General features: G+C 42.1%; 1 protein-coding gene across 3 annotated transcripts in view; it reads right to left on the reverse strand.

Annotated features, from left to right (window-relative positions):
* Positions 1 to 6,550: 6,550 nt before the first annotated feature.
* The window catches only part of atp10a (ATPase phospholipid transporting 10A), a 35,400-nt gene continuing 21,295 nt past the window's right edge, over positions 6,551 to 20,655 (reverse strand). The window contains exons 12-21 of one of the 3 annotated variants that reach the window (XM_037115000.1): positions 20,256 to 20,382; positions 19,434 to 19,618; positions 18,267 to 18,630; positions 14,799 to 14,875; positions 13,435 to 13,560; positions 13,130 to 13,330; positions 12,299 to 12,379; positions 12,051 to 12,155; positions 10,289 to 10,476; positions 6,551 to 10,106 (exon numbers count right to left, since the gene is read on the reverse strand). In XM_037115000.1, the coding sequence (XP_036970895.1) occupies positions 9,467 to 10,106; positions 10,289 to 10,476; positions 12,051 to 12,155; positions 12,299 to 12,379; positions 13,130 to 13,330; positions 13,435 to 13,560; positions 14,799 to 14,875; positions 18,267 to 18,630; positions 19,434 to 19,618; positions 20,256 to 20,382 (2,094 nt within the window). In that variant the 3' untranslated portion in view covers positions 6,551 to 9,466. Of the gene's footprint in view, positions 10,107 to 10,288; positions 10,477 to 11,163; positions 11,257 to 11,720; positions 11,987 to 12,050; positions 12,156 to 12,298; positions 12,380 to 13,129; positions 13,331 to 13,434; positions 13,561 to 14,798; positions 14,876 to 18,266; positions 18,631 to 19,433; positions 19,619 to 20,255; positions 20,383 to 20,655 lie in introns of those variants that run through there. The other 2 variants (XM_037115001.1, XM_037115002.1) reach the window with 2 other exon arrangements.

A 20,655-nucleotide genomic window follows, 5' to 3' on the forward strand; every position in this document is an offset into this window, starting at 1 on the left:
TAAGCTCAGTTAACCATGCAGGTAGCGGTCGAATAAGCCGACTCGAGCTTGTAGCGACGGGGACGTGTTGGTGTTGTTATGTTTTACATAATAAGTGTTATTTTTCCATATTCTGTTGATAATCTAAGTCAATCTTTGGATATTTTAAACATACTCCTCTACATCTTGCCCCTTTAATGAGATGATAGTTGTTTACATGTGTAAAATGTTCATCTTAAACACAAGTGAATAAATGTAGTGAAGTGTGAAATGCAGTGTTTCCTTATAAAAAGCAGTAAAGTAGAGGTACAGTACAAAGTAGCTGAGTGTACCAGTAAATTACAAATGCTGTAGCACAAAAATATACTTACTTACTTACTTACTTGGCTATAGCATGATTACATAAATCTGCCTCTGCAGGCTGAACAATAAATCATAAGTTGAGCTGTTCATTCATCAATTTGTTAAATACATCCAGCACCATAAGGAACTCAAATCATACAGACCCACAGTAATGCGACAGAGGTCAAAGAGGTGACGTGTTTGAAACAGGAGCTGTGTCGATGAGGCACAATCTCTTAATCATTTTCATAATCCATAAATCAAAGCCGACATATATAGCAGGTAGTCAGACCCCCGCCGCCTCATTCTGCAACAGGGCCTTGTAAATTATACATTATCTAATCCACGTGCGACGCTCTCACGGTGCCGAGGAGATGTTTGTTATTCTGCCGGCGTCCCAGCCTGATATGGAGTTTTTACACTTAGTGTGACGTTTGGTTTCTGCACCATCAGCCCTTTAAATCACGCCCAACACTGAACACAGAGTATCTACTGAACAATGAGGTTAATACAGAGGTTATATGATCTGTGCTGAAATTAAAATATAACCCATATTCCAACAATAAGTAGGTTATTAAGAGCATTTTCTAGACAGTTATCAGCAAAACCCTTATATTTATTATCACTAGATAAGTCTGTGGGCTGAAATAAACTCTCTACTGTGATTGTTTGAGGGAAATTTTCAAAATAAAGGTGATATTGACTAAATTGATAACAATCCTTCTGTCTCTTTTTGAGGATTCAGATTTAAAACCATGTCTGCAGTAACACTCGTGAACACTGGAGGTCACTGTAGGCACAGAAAGGAACATGGACCATTAACTCATAAGGTGATTTATTTCTTTCTGTCTGTCTTTCTTTATTTTATGTTATTTATTTTATACTACACCAGAGATAAATAACAGACACATTGCTGAGTTAAGATAAATATCATAACACTACCTTCACTAATACTTCCAAACCCTTTGACCTCATGACCCCTGACTACAGGCTCTGTTACGACAGCTGGTATTTGACTACTTTGTTCTTGAAGAGCAAAACTATCTAGGAAATCACAGCAAAAACCAAAAACTAGAGGAAAGCTTTTAAAAACAGGTTTTCACCCTGACCAGCTGAGACATTTCAATCATACCGATCATGCATTAATCAAGTTATAGTAATATTACTACAACGAAGGCTGACAGCGTTTCTTTAAAAAAATATTTTGATATAGCTGCTAATTACCTCTTAAAACATGTAGTCAGGAATGTAATCCAAGTGCCGCAATAATAAAGTAACTAAAATCCTGTTTTTTACTGAATGTGTCTGTAATCTTTTTTTTTTCAATAAATATTTTATTTTATCATTTCTGTTTCATCCCACTGTACATGTGTTATAAGAAGATATGTCAGCGTCGTCGCAACGTTTTGTTTCTGCTGCCACCAAGTGGCCAAAAGATCAGTAAACATAGATTTCCGTAACATTTTGAATTCAGGACTTTTGATTTCTGATCTACTTTTACTTAAAGGTGAAATAAATTAGCACTTCTTTCATCACTGTGTATTAATATACATGTTTCCTCTGAGTCTTTTTTTGGATGCGGAAAAGCTCAACACATTTTGTACTTCATAGATGTTGAATATAAGGTTTTAACAGTGGGATTGTTTTAGCAGAATTCTTCGTGTATGTCCTTTGAACAATGAAGTCATGTTAGGTATGAAATAAAATGTCCAAGAGAAACACACATATAACATATAACTTCCGCTGTGTTGCGAGGCGTCCACGCTGATGCACTTATTCACTCAATCACAGCTGTGGCTCCATTAATCTGCGCTGCAGCCCGAGCTTTCCACTCCAGCGCACACAGGAGCTCCGCTTCATCATTTCCAGGCGACCTTTCTGTCTCAGGTTGTGTTACGTTTAATGTCTCAAATGGGAGGAAATTGAGGGTTTAGCAGCCACTGATTCGGGTAAAGCTGTATCGTTGAACATTAGCCCACACTGGTGGTTGTTTCTGTCGCCTGTGGTAATCTACGGTGATATAATTTCCCCTCCCAGCCATTTGATATGGATTAAGAGTGCCTAAAATTGACATCATAACCCTTTTTTTTTTTTTTTCCTGGAACGTATCAATTAGCCCTGATTGTACAGTTGGCAGTTTCGGGGTGTAACTGCAGGGTGGTGCAGGGTTCAGCAGAGGACGCCGAAGGTTGCATGTAGGACACGTCTGTCGGGGAGGAGCGCGGGATTATTTTATCATGCTTCTTAAGTGATTCCTGGAAGAGTGCCCACACAGCCGACACAGACAGGGGTCAGTCAGGCAGTCAGGACAGACATGGTGTCCTCTGTGATCAGGACACATGAACGTCTCTGATCAGCCCTCTCACCTCCGGATCATTAACTCTGGGGGTGCTTTTTTCAACGCTTCAGCAGAATATGAGTGTCGACATCATCACAACACGAAGAGGACGGTCGACTGAAATGTTTATGAGGCACAAAGAAGGATTTTTGCTTATATTTGCCATTTTTTTTACAGCATGATTGTCAATTGTCTGGGTTATATTTGATCTTTTTTCAAGTTGAGTTTGTTGTGTTATAACCGTTCATGGTCCTCAGAGGATCAATCCGACTGACTTTGATTTTGACCTTGACATTTCAGGTAGCACCACCAAGAGGCTGACACATTCAATATTCTGTAAAATATCTCAACAACTATCATATTATGATACTATAAATTGATATACTTACATTTTGTGCAGATTCTCATGATCCCCAGATGATGAACCCTAAGGAGTCTCAGATGACACCATGACTTTTTAGCTATTTTACACTGATCTAGTAGGATATCTTAAAAATCTCCAAGAAAGTTTGGCATGATATTTTGTTCAAACATTCATGGTCCTCAGAGGATGAATCCTGCTGACGTTGCTGATCCCCTGACTTTTCCGACACCCTCTCAATGAGGTTGACACTTATTTAGTATCTAGTGAAATATCTCATCAGCTAGCAGATGAATTACCATTCAGTTTTCTACTTCGAGATATGCATGGTCCCCAGATGAGGAACCCTAAGAACTCTCAAACAATCCAATGTTTTTCATCTACTTTTCACTCATCCAGTGTTATATCTCAAAACATACAAAATGGTTTGGAATGCTATTTTGTTCAGACATTCATGTCCCCCAGAGGATGAATCCTACTGACTTTACTGATCCCCTGGCTTTTCTTTTCCCATGAGATTGTCACTTTTTTGAGCATTTAGTGAAATATGTCAAGAAATATAGGATGGATTAACACTTTCCAGACATCCTTGGTCCCCAGAGGATGAACCCTTATGAGTCTCATGACTTTTCATTCAGTTGATTTCAGTCTGATGTCTCAATATCTGCAAGATGCTTTGGCATAATTTTTTGTTCAGACATTCAAGATCCTCAGGGAGTCAATCCTATTGACTCCTTTTATAGTGAAGAGATGGCACTCCGCCATGTTTGTCAACTCGTGTTTTTTTTAATCCCTACACATGCTGCATGCAAAACAAGTGTTCAATCTTCTCCCAAATGCCTTTAGTAAGAGTTTAATTTAGAAGCTGACAGACGGATGGTTTGTCCAATCACCTGCCAAGTTGCCAAGTATTTTTTGAAAGTCGCTGCCCTTTTCCAAACAGTTTCTAAGAACGACTCAGATGGTTCCTCGTCACAAACCATCTGGTGCTGCAGGTTAAATCTTGCTAACCTCCAGTGGTTTATATGTTATCTTTAACTGGCCTCGCTACAGTGATGTACAGGTGTACTCCATGACACTATGACATCATTGCTGGGTGTGGTTACAGGTGCAGCAGAGCACACTTCAGACCACACCCATCAGTAATGCTAGCTGTGGTAAGAGTAGACCTAAAACCTTTACACCCCAGAAAGGACAAATAAAATACTTCCTTCAGTGTGATCGCCGTGCTCTTTCTGTTTCGTGGATTCGTGTGTCGGAGGGAAGTCAGACTTAAATAAAAGCAGAAATGGAGCCTCACAATGTTTCCACCAACTGGAAGACAGATGGCCCCGGCTCGCAAAACAGACTTTATGTGTTATTCGGAAAAAGAGGTGATGTGGTGAGTCTCTCCACTGTGTGTGTGGATGAACACATCTTCAGGTCCGTCCTGCAAAACTCTCCACTGAAGAGTGCAGAGACGAGGCTGCAGGGCCTTATAACACATAAACAACTCCCATAATCCAGCTCTGTGACGGCTTCATGTGACCGCGTTATATACGAGGCAGCTTAGGAAATTGAAAATGTCCTGATTTAAGATTGTTAAAACAACGGGTCGTGAAGCAGGTCGGGGCCACTTTAATGACCAGAATCAATGAAGCTCCTCTATGATAAAATGCAAATCAAAATCCATTAGCTTCAGCAGAATTAGTCTTCAGTCTGTCTGTGTGCGGACTGCAGGTAATCAAAAAAGTCATTAAAGGAAATGAAAGAAGACCAGTGGAGACTGTGAGGAGGGGGGGGGGGGGGAGAGAGTTTAATTATATTATCAATCTTTTACATGAATTTCCATAACGCAATTATGCGACCAGTGTGACAAAAATCCATTTTATCGCATGTGCCCGCTTATCTAACGGCTCTGAGAGGAGATGAATTACAAAAAAGGAAAAAGAAAACACTGTCGCTCGGAGACCAAAGCTTTGCACAATGGCACAAAAGTTTCCACACTTACACGTGCAGAAAAGAAAAAAAAAAAAAAACAGCTGATCACTCGAGGCTGCTTTACACTCGGGGCTTTGAAAGAGATGGAGAGAGCAGCACGGCGAGGGAGGACGAGTCATCATTATCTCTGTGTTCACACGAGGAACCTGCTCTTGCAAAGTGCAGCGGCGGCGGTCAGTAATTTGGCCGTCCCGCTGCAGCATCAGCAGGGCCTCGACCGTCCCTTTTCCCTCATCGTGCCTTAAAGAAAACATTAATAATGTTCCCACCCCCCCGCGCCATCGCAGATGTTACGCACACCGGGCAAAGACAAACTGCAGCAACACCAGGCCAAAGATCATCCATCCTCTGCATCACACCTCTGTGCAGATGTGAGCGGAGGAGAGCTGGAGATGAATTTATGCAGATACGCCGTTTGTCACTGAGACAAAAGACCTGCAGCTCCGTCAGAGAACAAGAGTTTCTTTGAGAGCAAATGGAGTAAAAAAGGTGAAAGGTCGAACACTACTCATCATGAAACGCTTCATTTTCAGCATGTGTGATGGATCCTGTGAGCTCAAACCATCAACCCTGGCAGAGATACTATCATGATCTATTTCTCAAGATGTCTGTCCCTTTAACTGTACTTTGAAGGCTCATTAGAGTCACTTTATGTTTAAATGCAGGGGTTATCACTCTTCAGACAGCAGGACTGAAACTCACTCCATCTCCAAAGCTTTCATCCAAAAATTAAAATTCTGTCTTTGTCCCTTTTCTCCCATGTGGACGTAAAGTTTGATGAAATTTTGTAGTCAAAACATTTCTGGAGCAAAACAGCAGAATTCTCAAAAACAAGAGTTGTTTTAAAAAGGGAAAATAAAACAAAACACAACCGTAAGAACCATAAAAAGGGCTCTGTATATCTTTTCAGGTGTAATTCAAACCACAAATTGATTTTAAAAAGACAATATTTACGCCCTCTACACACGGTGGCACGTGCACTTCAAACAGGGCACACGTTAATGTTTTTAGCACAGCAGCTACAGTGAAGATATCAGCTAAAAAAGGTCTATGTTTTGTTTTGAAACCACTTCAGTTGTTCTGGAGGATGCTGCAGCGCTGGTTTTGCTGTGTTTCCAATAATAACACTCATTATCATTAGTAATATATGTGCTTTCCTTGGACAAGTCAGCGGTCGGGCCTTGTCTGTAACCAAGAACACAAACAAAATCTTTGATTCCCACAATGGTATTAAACAATACTACTCTTCAGGCTTGAAGTATATTGTAACCCAGTTTGTATGGAGCAACTTGTTGAACTAGTTTTTTGCCTTACACTCCCCGAGGGCTCAGAATAAAACACTGAGCTCAGCCCGACAGGCTCATTGATCAAGCTAGCGTCAGCATCTGCACTTTTACTGCAACAACAGAAGACAGGCTGCGCTTCCAGCTGTGTGCTGAGGTAAACTCTGAACAAGTTTATTTACTTCCACGCCCGACCTGAAGGCTCTGAGGTGCAGCACTTAAATGCAAAGACAAATTAAAAAAGAAAAAAAAAGAAAAAAAAAGAAATTGAGGACTGAGACATTTTATTGAGCAAAGGGTACAACTTTCTGAACAAACAGGCAGCAAAGAATAATTACTTTATTATCATCATTTGTATTTTGTTCACAAGTAGCCGCGGTGCAAATCACTACAAGTTACTTGTAGGACAGAGAACTGGTATAAAAATTTTTTTAAAAAAAGCTTAAATATATCTGAAAAGAAAATAAACCCTTAAAATCTATTTTTTTTCTAAGTTGGTGATGGTGTTTGTTGCTGCTGGGCTGCAGCTCTTCAGTGTTTCCAGCTTGCTGCAACCCAGAGAGAGAGAGACTGCATTAACACCTTGAATGATACTCAACTCAGTGATTTAACAGCAGGTAGTTTCCCCTCTGTGAGTGCCGCATACACAACATGAAAACATGAAAGACTACAGAAGGCCGACCTTGTAATCGAAATACAAATGACAAACCGACAAACATCAAGCTCGGATATTATCGAGGCCGTGAGCAGAGAGAGGGAACGTTCCTGTGAGGAATTTTTGTGAGAGTGTTGGAATTCAGCAGTGAACGCGCTCGAGCTTCATTCTGGCACAGAAAGTGTGATGCCAAAAGCACAGAACAGACAGAACCTATAAAACAAAGTGGACAGACTGTGGAGTCAGAACGTGAACAACATGCCAGGAAGAAGAAGACGAAAAAAAAGAAAAAGAAAAACGCTGTGTGCAAAAACAGACAAGAGGGAAGAAACCACATCGCATGTAGCCTCATAAATATCTCCTACACCAACACAAAAAATGCTCCTCATTGAACAAAGATGAGCGTCATCTTTAAACAAATACAGATTCAGTATCGTAAGCAAACTTGTAGATTTGTAATCTCTCATCCAGTGTTAAGGCACATACTATTGCTTAGAAAATACAGAAATATAAATGATCTTTGGTAAATGACACACTTTACAAAAATGTACTGAAACGACACAAGAGATACAACAATCATAAAATATTAAAGGTGCTGCTGCTTTAAATGCTCAACAATTGAACAGTAGCAGGAGTAGCATCATTCCAACCGTTCATACTTTTAGTTAGTTCGTGCATGATGACGAGTGCATCATGGTTCTGCTAAAGGAAATAAAACTTTCCATCCTTTTCATGCTGTGTCTGAGCACTGCACATACCACCAGCAACAACGACGACGACGGCAACACTTAATGGCCATTCTAAAATAATGCTTTCAAAAGTGCAAATTTTAAATCTTTGGAGCTTTTGGTTTACAGCTGAGCACCAGCAGAACTGATTAAACTTGGTTGAGATAAAACTTAACTCACGAAATAAACTGTTAAAAAATGACCTTCAAGTAAAATTGTTTTACGAAACGTGACGGTAGCTTGTTGTCAACCTACTGAACAGTGCCTTCAGAAACAGTTTGACATTTTGGGGAAATATTCTCGTGCGCTTTCCTAATGAGTGTAACGCGAGAAGATTGAGACCACACATGCCTATATTCTAAATATGAAGCTAGAGGAGATGATTAGCAGTTAGCTTAGCATTAAGACTGAAAATCAGAAAAAAAAAAAAAATCCACCTACCAGCATCTCTAAGGTTCACTTACATGTTATATCTTGTTTGATTAATCCATAAAAATGTCTGCTAGCTCCACCTTCATTGACTGACAAATGGTTAGCTTGGCTTAGCTTAGCACAAATATGCGAAGCAGGGGGAAACGGTTTGCCTGGCTCTGTCCAAACATACTAACATCTCCCTACTTGCACTTGTAAAGCTCAGTAAATAACTTGAGACGTCTCCATTATAAATCTAAATAAAACTGAGGTATAAAACTAAAACATTTGATGGTTTTTACCCGTCAACCCCAGGTCTTTATGCTAAGCTACGCTAACTGTCTCTTGGTTTAATCTTTAAAATGTCGGGACAGGTTGGGGCTAGCTGGTTAGCGTGCTTACTTCAGAAGATATGTTTGCAAAACAAGACACAGGCGTCTTCTTCAATTTGTTTTTTTTTCTTTTAACATTATCCAATGAAATTCTTGCGTAATGCCCCGTTAAGCTTCTGATGCAACTCTTTCTTAGAAAACTAATTTATTTAACATATTTCCCAAAATATCAAACTGCAACTTCAATGTGAAACTGGCAGGCACTGATAAAACAGATCCAATGAGTCAATGGACACACATACGCACACACACACACACACAATCATACGCACCTACATGCACACTCAAACCGAGCATCACTTCTGGTAGATTTTTGCTGTATACAGATCGAAACGAACTCTTCTTTGGTGATAATGCATAATGACATTTAAGGTAAACAGCTCTCATGATTATTCAGTGGAATGTATTGAACGACAGAACATCTGCAAACACTCTCTTCAGTCATTAACGTCTAACGACAACAAGTTTGCAAATCCAGCAACAAGACTGAAACGTGCACTGAGCCCATGCCGCAGTTTGCTAATTTAAAGACACTGAAACATGTTTCTGTTGGGCCTTTATACATAAAAAAAACAAACTTATCTTCTCAGGAATATCAACGCTGATTCAAGGCCACAGTGGCGTCTGATCCAGGTCTTCATGCGTTTTCAGGCGCAGCTGAAAGAATGAACAGAGTACCAAAACGAGCTCCCTGATAGGCCAGCAGTGGAATGTCTCGACTCTGCTCTTCCTTCTTCCATTAAAACCTGATCAAGTACTGAGATGCATCTTTGTGATATAAAAAAAAAACTTCCCATGATTACAAAAAACGAACGGAAGATATTCCAGTTCCTCCATCTCCCAAATCTCAAAATATCTTTTAAACATTTGAAATATAAAGTACCTATTTGTATCTTTTATAAAAGTATCTCCTTGAAAAATACAATAAAATTAGACTTTAAAAAAAAAACTATCGTGCAAATTGGAGTTTGAGTGACAAACTTATGAACGTCAGACATCACAAGATGGTGTGCAGCGACTGATCCGCCGCCTGCTCCGTCCTCTGTGCTGGATGAACGCCATGGTCAGACTTGAGTCCTTCCTCGGAGCTCCTCGTGTACGTGACGCACTGGGAGTCTCCGTCGGGCGGCAGTTTGAGCTGCACGCTGTCTGTCTGTGTGAGCAGCGGCGTGGAGGTGATCCAGCTGGACAGACTCAGATCTGCTGCCTCTAAAGTCTTATCAAGACACTCTGAGTCTCGGCTGGAAGGAGGATGAGGCCCCCCGGAGAGCGGAGGGGCGTCTTTGGTGTAAGGAAGAGTGTCTATTTCTGTAGGAAGTAAAGTATAGAGATCTGACAGGCCCCTCTCAGTGTCTGTGGGCCCCAGCGGGCTCCTCCCGCTCTGTTGGACTGTTTGTAAAACGGGCCCCTGGGATGTCTTGGAGCTGGGGAAGCTCCTTTGGTCTTTTCTATTGCAAAGTTCAGGGGAGGGCTTAGTGAGGGACAGGAAGGGAGGCTTGGGGCTGAGCAGCGACCCCACCTTGACCCTGCTGAGGCTGAGGATGTTCCTGCGGGTTTCTGCAGGGAGTTTATCCAAATGTCTTCCAACTTGGACAGGGCTGGGAAACAGCGTGCCTTGACACGCCCTGTAGAAATATCTGGAAAGTAAAAACAGAGCCAGACATCAGGACACACTCCAGCACGACTCCAGCAATGAATGCCAGGCTCTCTGGATAAACATGAAAGGCATCTGGTACAGATATAATTCGTGGCACGGGGCCGTAAATATTTGAGGAGTGGGCTTGTGTATTCAGCGCTCAGTGTGTCGAGCTCAGTGTACCTGGGCAGCAGCGCCACCAGAGGTGTGATGACACAGAGCAGGTAGAACAGGGGGTCCTGCAGCAGCCTCTGCATGGTCCAGTAGGGGTTGGAGGGGGTGTAGCAGGTGGGACAGGAGGCGTTGTAACACAGAGCCACCGTGAAGAATAAAGCTATACTGAAGGTGATCGACAGCCAGTTCATCCAGGTCTGCAGGGGACGAGACAAGGACAAGGTTGATAGTATTTTATTTTATTTCATGGTGAAAAACATCAGTAAGTAGAAGAAAATCAGCTCTACATATTTACTACTACTGTCCACTTGCAACAATCCTATCTGGTGAGGAAAGATTTCAATAATTAACAACTAAAATCACCACTTAAACAATCTGCAAACCCTGCAGTGACTATTTGTTTAGCAGCTCACAGTGCAACAGAAATGTAACAATACCAAGTGCATTAACTGGATCTGCATAACTTCACACAGTGGCAACTTCAACAAGGCAATAAGATAAGTAACTGCAGGTTAACCCACACAATATATGGTCACTCATGAGATTTATCAATGATCAGTAACTGGATCAATGACTGGATTTATAACCACTTAGTCAAAGTCAGCTTTGTTACATTTGGCTGATGTCGAGCTAAGACAACGAAAATCATCGGAAAACTTCAAGAGAAATTATTTTTCTTGGGTCTAATTTTCTAGTTTCTGCCACGCTGCAAGTTAAAAGGTTGTACGTTCACTGTATGAAGTTTTGGAGAAGATTTTTAGGTAACAATACAAACTCAGAAATATCTCTTTAGCTCATAACTGAATAAACAAGCTGGGATAAAACATATTGAATTTTGGGACGTGTGCTCTTTAATGAGTTGAGGCAGCAAGTGCAACACTTCCCTCCTGACGCCCAGCGGCTTCATGGAGCCGACCGGCTGATAGACATCTGACAGACTGACTTCAACACAATGCTTCGCTGGGCTATTGTCCCTCCTGACACACACACATAAACACACACACACACACACACACACACACACACACACACACACACAGAAGCACATAATTAATTACTGCCTCACAGCTACTGTATGGAGCGAAGAGAAAGAGCGCTGCCTGCTGTCGCCTCAAATACCTTTAATTGACTTTCACAGCCGTTTACCGATCATGCATGCATTATGCTCCCGAGCAGCCGGAGAATGAAGTACCTGCCAGCTGAGTGTTGGGAAATGTTTACCTTCGGTCGACGCTGCTCGCTGTGAATGCTCCTCTGCATGAGGGGCCATCATGTCCAGGAAGGGAGTTAGCGAAAAGGACATTTTTCATGTACTTGTCAGGCTAAATTTACGGCCCTCAGCATAATGGAAAAGACTCTGATTCAATGCAGGGTCATAAATTTAAAATGGCTCATGACCAAAGACTGCTGGGCCGTTTACGAGAACTACAAGCAGATACCTGAGAATAAAACCGAGGCAGGGAAGGAGGGAACGTGGGAGGAAGATAAACAGGTATTTTGGCGCTCTGTTGCAGTGTGAAGTGGTGCTGTGCTGCGCTGTGGTGGAGCCAGTTTGTAGCGAGGTGGAGGCAGAAGCGCTGTCAGGCTGATATACTGTAGAGGCTCCGATGCTGCAGAGCTTTCTGGTTCAATCTAATCAGCTGGAGTTAAATAGCCATGTGCCTGTCAGCTTCTACACCAGAGCTTCCACAAAGCCAAGATGCTGATCTGAGAGAGAGAAAAAAGCAGCAGAGAGAGAGAGAGAGAAAAAAAGAGATCTTAGGTTGCTTACCCAGGTTTTGGTCTCAATGCCCAAGTGCACCAGAATGGTGAATAAAGCGAGGGTAGTGATGGGAGTTCCCCATGTAAACAGATCCACGTCAGAGTCAGCGTAGGCCTGGAGGGGAGAAGAAGAAGAAGAAGAAGAAGAAGAAGAAGAATGGGAGGAGGCGGGTTTAAAAGAGCGGAAATTATGAGCAAGAGCAACAACAAGGAACGACTGAGTGAGGACGAGCTGATGGAAATTAAAAGCAGACTCACGAAGTAAGGGATGAAGAAGCAGACCAGACTTTGGTAGAAGGCATCAATCATGTTCATCCAGAACATGTATGGCTTATATTCCTGCAAGACGAAAACACAAGTTTAAAGTCACAAGGCTCATCGATTCGACTGAGCAGACTCTCATCAATAATGATCAACAACAGAGCTGGCGAAACTGTGATTTTATAGTTTGAACAATAGAAATGGAAGGCTTACTGATACAGAGGCATTTCATGGGAAGATATTTGTGGTTTTCTTTTATACAAATGTTCATAAATCTTTTGATTTATCACTTGGATGATCACAGAGGCGTTTTAAACTAGCGAGGTTAGCCTGTCAGCTGGCTTCCTGAAAAGCTTTGCAGTCACACATGATAGTAGAAACATTCTCTCTGATTTAAATCCTTTATCCAGCAGCGAGCTCAGACCTTTACGGCTCAACTGTTACAAAGAGCCGCAGCGATCTAACGTTAGCATGTGGCTAGCTAACGTTGCTTGGTTAAATACCACGTAGTTCATCAACATTATTAAGCCGATCATTCTAAAGTTGCAACTGATGTTTATAAAACATTTCATTGTTTGCTAACACATAATAATGCTTTATTATATTTCACATACTAAATTTCCTCTGGAGCTTTCAGGCACATCTCATGGCCTCATCAGCACACAGATGTGTTGTAACAACAACTCAACAATCCCTCAATCCTCAATTGAGCAAAATCCATGAAACGGATGAGGCCGTGAAGATTTGGCTGAAAGCTCTGAAGGGAAGCCAAGTAAGTCTCGCTTCTTAAAAATAGATCATAGGGACAAATAAACACGGAGACCGGACCTCGGAGTTCTGGCCGTTCACATAGAGCTGAGGTAGTTGCTGGAGAGTCTCTGCTGACACGTCCTTGTCCAGCGTGCCAGTGATGAGTTGTGGGAAGGCGGAGAACATCAGGTTGAAGAAGATAAGATACCACTGGTCAATCATGGCCGAACCTGAGAATCCACAGTAGAACTGATACCAGAAGATGAGCGCCACAAACATCTGTGGGAAAGAGAGATAAGGAGGACGAGTTCACATGAGAAGGCGGGACAGAAAGATGAGAACACATCACTACAAAAAAATATCCAGAGGTGAGAGCGTCTTACAGCATTCTTGTAGAAGAAATAGAGAATCATGTTGGCCAGTCGGGAGTAGCACCAGTGTCCGTGGACCAGCAGGAGCTTCTGGAGATACCGGAAACGTGGCAGAGCAAAGTCACTCGCCATCACCGCCTGTAAAACACCAGAAGGACCCGACATTCAGTGTCTTCATCCTGCACCATCTCTCCACCGCAACACCATCACATATTATTAGGGAATAACTGCAGGCTGCCTCTGCTCCACTCGCCTGCATCTTCTTAATGAGTCTTTCCAATGCAATAACCCTTAAACGAGTTGTCAACCTTTTGGGGATTCGTCTTTCCAACGGCAGGAATCTGTCAGTCTCATCCATCAACATCTAACACAGAACCTTCCCTGGAGTCCAGCTGGGTTCATAACTTACATTTTAAACGGCACTTCTAACCCGTTATGACACATCTCACCTGTCAAGATTACTTGTCAACAAGAAAAACAACAGCAGATGCCTCATTGTGCAGCAATTAAGGTTTCTGCTGCGCTCTAATAACGGCCGGGTAACGACTACACGGGGAGTAAGCTCCTGATAGGAGAGCGGCGTGTTAATCATAAATGTGTGCGTGCTTCGGAATCCCGAGGACTGACCGCTGTCTCATTAAGAGCCAATTTGATTAAAGATGATTAATCTAGTAGCCCGTTTAAGGACAGGATGCGGAGACTTTAACAGATGTGCTACACAGCAGCGCGCCTCTGAAGCCTCCCCTGGAACTTAATTGGGAATCTCCATCATTGCTATGCAAGATCACCTTTCTGGAACAGGGTGTTTTAGTGAAATGAGCAGGAGGGGGGAGGAGGGTCAACTGAGCCTTTTATTTATTTATTTATTCATTTTTACATGCTAACACTCGCTGCCTGAGTGGCAGCATTGGTTATGACCTTAGAGCGAGAGAGAGAAGCTGGTGCTCATGGAGTCCAGACTGAAGAGCCCATAAAGCTTCCTGCTTCACTACAGAAACACAGGACGAGCTTCCTCACTAGGCAACAAACAGGCAATCGACATTAGAGGGTGTGTACGGGCCAAAACATTCGCTAACTGACAGAGTTGCGCTTAAAGGAGCATTGTGTAGTTTTAAATAAGTCTTTCAAACTGAACTTCATCTACAATATCAATGAGTGGATAATCCAAACTCAGATATATTTATCTTTTCCCTGACTGAATAAACAAGCTGTTCTCAGAGGAAACACTGACCAGAACACTGTTTGAAGCTAGCTAGGTGGCAGGGTCCGCCACATGTAAACAAAGTAAAAACAGTATGATGCTGTGTTGTCCTTAAGAATCAGTATGTTTATTCAGTCATGAAAACAAAGACAGTTTGTTTATTTAGTTTGTTTACCTGCATGCCCTCCTGTCCGGAGATGCCGACGCCCACGTCCGCTACCTGGATCATGCTGACATCGTTGGCGCCATCACCTGATGAGATAAATGCAGAGAGAGAAGAAAACAGTCAGAACTCAGAAACTGAACGCTTGAGCCTGGAGAGAAAACAACTTATATTTCAGCATGTATTGTTTGCTGCTTCTTCTCCTGCTGACAAACAGCTTTCTTGTTTTTGTTCCTCCACGTTGAGATCTGTGGATGGCTGTTCTTGTCACCACAGGTGGTGGAGTGGGAGATGAAGTGTTGGTGGGCAGAGAGGGTTTTGTTGTCAAAATAGTAAAACACGACTGGAGCTGCAGCGTCGGCTGAATGTGAGAGGTAGGCGGTGATGAGTGCTCAAACAGAGGTTTCCAGTTTGTGTTAGCTGGCTAATAGTGTTCCAGCATGATATTACATTTCTAAAGAGCTACAGCACCACATACACTCTTTTTCTTATACAGTGCAAATAATAAGCTTTTAAGCTCTAAGGGTGACACAGTAATACTTGAAATAAGCTTCCTGCCCTCTATGTTTATATAAAATCTCAAATTATCAACAAAATGTGAAGAAATAACAGCTCTGGCCTGGTTTCACACCCAATCATCACCTGCTAGCTAGGCCAAGTTGCCCCTGTGTGTTTGACAATGTTCTCAAAGAAAGAAAATTTAAAGTCACAAAGCAGCTGAGACAACACTGATTTAACCAGCTACTGTTAGCTGTGGCGGCTAACTGTCTCCTCACGTTAATGCCGAGTAAGTAATATAAACTCAGGAGGCAGGCCAGCGCTTAGAGTTAATATGACATAGTTGTTGCTCAAGCTAACAGTAGCTAAGAGGCTGAAGATACATGTGATGAAAGGTTAAGGGCCATTTTGAAATTAATTTCCCTTCCCTTCCAGTATCCACCAGGGGACCTTACTTTTGCATGATTCTTGTGAATTTTGCTCAATTCTTCTCAATTTATTAAGCTGGCTCATATGTGGGACTGGCTCGACAAGGTTTTGGTGACTTAAGAGACTGTTTAGGGTGTCTTTTAAAATGTATTGGTTAATTTATATATTCAGTTCTATCAATTAACAAAGTTATTTAAGTTAACTGACTGGTGTGTAAATGTTGGAAAATAGTGATATATCGTAACTTCCCAGCGCTCAAGTGGATGGCTTCAAAAGATGGTATACATGTTTAATGACAAACACCCCAAAGCTCAATGATATCTAATTAACTCAATAATAATATAATACTTTCTAATCATTTTGTCACTATTGATGTATATTAAAAAAGATAAGATTGTATATCCGGTCCTTATTTTATTCACAATTATTGCATCTTTTTTTTTTTAACCCACACTAAATAATTTCAGTTGCTGCAGTAGAAAGATAATACATGACACTGCGAGGTAAAATATAATTTACATATAGACTACAGAAGGTGGAGGCTCCGTTCTTGTTAGCTGTATGTCAGCAGATCAGGTTGTTGTAATGGTGAAGCTCTAATATCTATCACCACTCTAATCTTATTATCATCCGGTGTCCCCACAGAGATGTGAAATAAAAGAATGTTTCCTCCACATTACTGCTAACATAGCAATGACAGAAAAATGCTTGGTTGGCAGAAGTGGGATCCTCCTGAGAGCAGCAGGAACAAATAAATGATAAACAGGGAAAAGACAGTCATAAGTCAAGCTGGCAGCCTCATGTCACCTCCATTATGCTGCAGCTTCATTAAGCCAACGTGTATAATTACCAAGGTGCCTTAAAAACAACATTGTTTTGACTCAGTGGTCACAGTGAGGGTGCTGAAGGTGCGTTTGATGAGTGGGCACTTCTTTCTGAATTTCAAAGTCAACTCATATGGACACCAAAGCAGGAGAAGACCCTGGAGCTTCACCACATCATATAAGAATACCTGGTGTAGGTTATTTAAAGGGTATATCCACCAATTTTACACATTAAACTATGTTTACAGGTTGTTTGGGAGTACTGCGGCATGTGAAAAAACACGTATGAAGCCTTTTGTGGCTCCAGAGGAAGCTGCATATTATCTGGCAAACTGCCTCAAGTAATGTCAGCAATGGCTTTTGCACATGTCACAATTGCATTGTGGGTCATATATGCACCAGGTTTCAAAAAAGGATAAAGAATGTGTGGGATAAAAGAGGTGATATCTCTGATTCTGCTGTACTGATGCGAATAATTTGTTTTTGAAATTGCCCATAATGAGTCCAGTAATGGAGCCACATTACCCACAATGCAATGTAGACACTGAGTGACATCAATGGAGGCAGTTTATCAGATTACGTGCAGCTACAAAAATCTTTATACTACTTTTCACACATAAGCACCAGTAACCCTATAGACCTATAAATGCACTTTAATGTGGAGAATTAGTGGAGATACCCTTTAACAGCAATGGAGTCATTTTGTCATTATAATACATTCATTTTGGTCTGCTCTGTACATGCAACACCTACTTTGTGTCTCACTTTGAACGTCTGACATGAAGCACGACTGTTGTTTGAAACTACAGAATGAGCATTAAAGGCATTACGAGGCACTTCAGACTGCCTTGACGCACGTATTCTGACCTCCTCTGGAATTCGGAGCGTCAAATGAGGACTGCTTTGAGAGCTAAAAGGGAAAAAAAAAACAAAACTAAAACTAAGGAGAGAGAAAGAGAGAGAGGGGGAGAGATATCACAGTGGTAGGTGCTGCGCCCTCTCTCTCTCTCTCTCTCATCAGCAAATTCACAGATTTAGCTACTGTGAACAATTATCTTCGTTCCGTAGGAGACTGTCAGAACGATGTGGAGACAGAGGCGGACTTTTTGTTTCGGGTTTGACATGTTGCGTGTGTTCATGTGTATGTGTTGGGGGGGATCCGTGTCCCCAAATACTGCAGATTCTGTGGTGTTGGCATTTCAAATGTGATGCCTGCAGGACGCCATGTGAGCATGAAAGGCGTGTGTCTAAGGACAGAGGGTGTCAGACTGTGATTTGTAGCCGATACTAAATGTAAACAAAGAAGATGTAGTGGCTGCCACTAAGTAAGAGCAAAGGCATCAGAGGTTTTGTGAAAATCCGAATTAATGGCAGCTATGTCCTGGAGCTCAGGCATGTTTTAATCTGTCTGGACGCTACTGGATGTTACAACCTGGTGATAGCCTGAAGGGTTGAAGTCTACTTTTAGTTCAGGGAAAAAAATCTCATGTTTTACCCTTAAATAACTCATGTGAAACTCCATTTGTCTGACACCTAAAACACATGTAAGCGTCACAGTGAAAAGGTTACTTAGGACTGGTTATTCTAATTCAACGACGGGGTAACTATCAGGGGTCAAACAGTGATCAGCAGTCAAAGCTAATCCAAAAAAATTGGGGTCAAGAGTTCAAATAAAAAGGTGTGTGTGAATACAAATGTGTGTCACCGTGGATCACGACCTTTTACTTACCTATAGCTAGAGTCATGACCTTCAGCTTGTTCCGCACCAGTTTGACCACCATGCTCTTCTGCAGTGGCGTGGAGCGGCAGCAGAGCACTGAGCGGCAGCTCCGAGCAACAGCCAGAAACTTATCCTCCAAACTCTTATCCAGGGCGTAGGCCAGAGTCCGCCCGTCAATAACCAGGCCCAGCCGGTGCACCGTGAAGGGAGCAGCGGTGTGGGAGGATGAGTGGGAGGACGGAGATGAGGACGGATAGATCTCGAAGGGGGCAAAGCTACCGTGGAAGGTCTTCGTGGCCTGTTCTGTGGAACTGCAGAGGAATTTGGCCTGGATGTAGTGCAGACTCTCCTCCAACAACAACGCACACGCCTCCTGGTTCAGAGACAGGCACAGAGCGTGCTGGAGTTCAGGATCAGATCGCTAAGTTGTTTAATATCACAGCGTCTGAGCTGCTTCACATCTGGCAAACAGATGCTTCAACAGCACAGAATTATACACAGCGATCGTCCTCAGATAACCTGAACAAAGGTGGTTCAACAAGGAAAACATTATGTTAAAGGAGTAGTTTGACATTTGATACCACCTTAATGTCTGTGCAGTAAACGTGATTCTGGACTGGAAACAGCTGTTCTGCTGGATTCCTCTAATATTCCTCTAACAATATGTGCATTATACAGTCTGTAGAATATTAAACAATATATCATCACCAGCCCTATTGCAATATAGCAAGTAATGATTACCAACATAGTTTAGCGTGTTAACATTTGTATAAAAGCACTTAACACATAAACCAAAAGTATTGGACACAAGAGGAAAGGTCACCGAGGTCATTAGGTACTCTGGGCATTATGAGCCTCTGTTCCAGATTTCATGGTAATCCATCTGGTAGCTTATTACTATCATTAGAAAAGTGTTTAATAATCCTGGTCCTGGCCCCCCACAGACCTGCATGGTTTATACGTTTCTCTGCTCTAGCACACCTGATTCAAATGATCAGCTGAAGCCTGATAACGACCACTTTATATAAATCAGATGTGTCGGAGCAGGAAAACATCTGAAACATGCTGGGCAGGTAGCCTCCAGGCAAAGGCGCTAGCATGACTGAAAACATGTTCTCTTTAGATTACTTGTCGTTCCAGTGAAGCAAATCTTTATGCTTATGAAACATGGCTCACCTGAGAATCAGCGTTTAGTGTCAAAATCTCTTCCTCAGGGTCCAGCAGCTTGCATGCGTACGCGATATTAACAGCCGTCTCCTGTTTGTCGCCCGTCAGCACCCATATCTGCAGGCCGGCCTTCCGCAGGGAGGCGATGGTTTCAGGCACACCGTCCTGCAGCCGGTCCTCAATGCCTGTCGCTCCTACGGGTGAAGGAGCATGACGGTGACACACAACATCAAATTAACTTTATTGTCTCATGTGATGTACAGCACAGTTGTTCTCTGCATTTAACCCTTCACAAGTATTAGGAGCAGTTAGCAGCCATGGTTCATTGCCCGAGGACCCAAAATGAATTAAAAGGGAATTAAAAAACTCATGTGCAAGTGTTGGCTAGCTAACTGCATGGCTAGCTGAGTTAACTAGCTAATTGCAGCTACAGTTAGCAGCAGTTACTCTGGTGATATGTTGTTTGAGTATGAAATCTACCTGTTAAACCTGTTGAACTTATTCTCCAACAAACAGGGAGCAGCACATTACCAGAGTTATTGCTACCTGCTGCCGTTAGCTTGTTAGCTCAGCAGCTGTGCAAATAGCCGTCCGTACTGGGAGAATGCGACCTTCACTAGATATCTCCTAAACTGATTATATTGATCTTATAACATCAAAACTGTTGTTTCTTCACATTCACTGATCATTTTTTGCAAAATTTTAAAACAAAATTCTTAGATATTGCACCTTTAACATGCTTCAATTGTGGGGGGAACATGGGAAGAACTTGCAAACTCCACAGAGAAAGGCTCTGAAATAAATAAATAAATAAATTAAACAAACATTTACCCAGAAGATGGAGGTTTGTCTCCAGTCGCAGGGCCGACTCAAACAGTAGCTCCTCTCTTCCCTGGATGGCCGTCTCAGCCTCCAGGTGGCGCTGCAGCCAGCAGGCGTACTGCTCCTTGCTCAGAATCTGACACACACACAATTGTCTGTTAAAGGTGCATACACAAGCTGCCCTTACAGAACAACCCAATTTCACACTCTTTAACTTGGTTTATATGTGGCGGACCCTGCCAACGTTCTAGCTTCAGTGTTCTGGGACCTTATTTTCATCTGAGAACAGCTTGTTTATTCACTTTTGGAAAGGACAAATATTTCTGAGTTTGTATTGCAACCTCATTAATGTTGCAAATGTCAAGATTCTGTGTTTGATTTTCATCTCCAACTCTACATATTGCCCCTT

Source organism: Acanthopagrus latus, chromosome 11 (assembly GCF_904848185.1).
Source record: "Acanthopagrus latus isolate v.2019 chromosome 11, fAcaLat1.1, whole genome shotgun sequence".
Lineage (NCBI taxonomy): Eukaryota > Metazoa > Chordata > Actinopteri > Spariformes > Sparidae > Acanthopagrus > Acanthopagrus latus.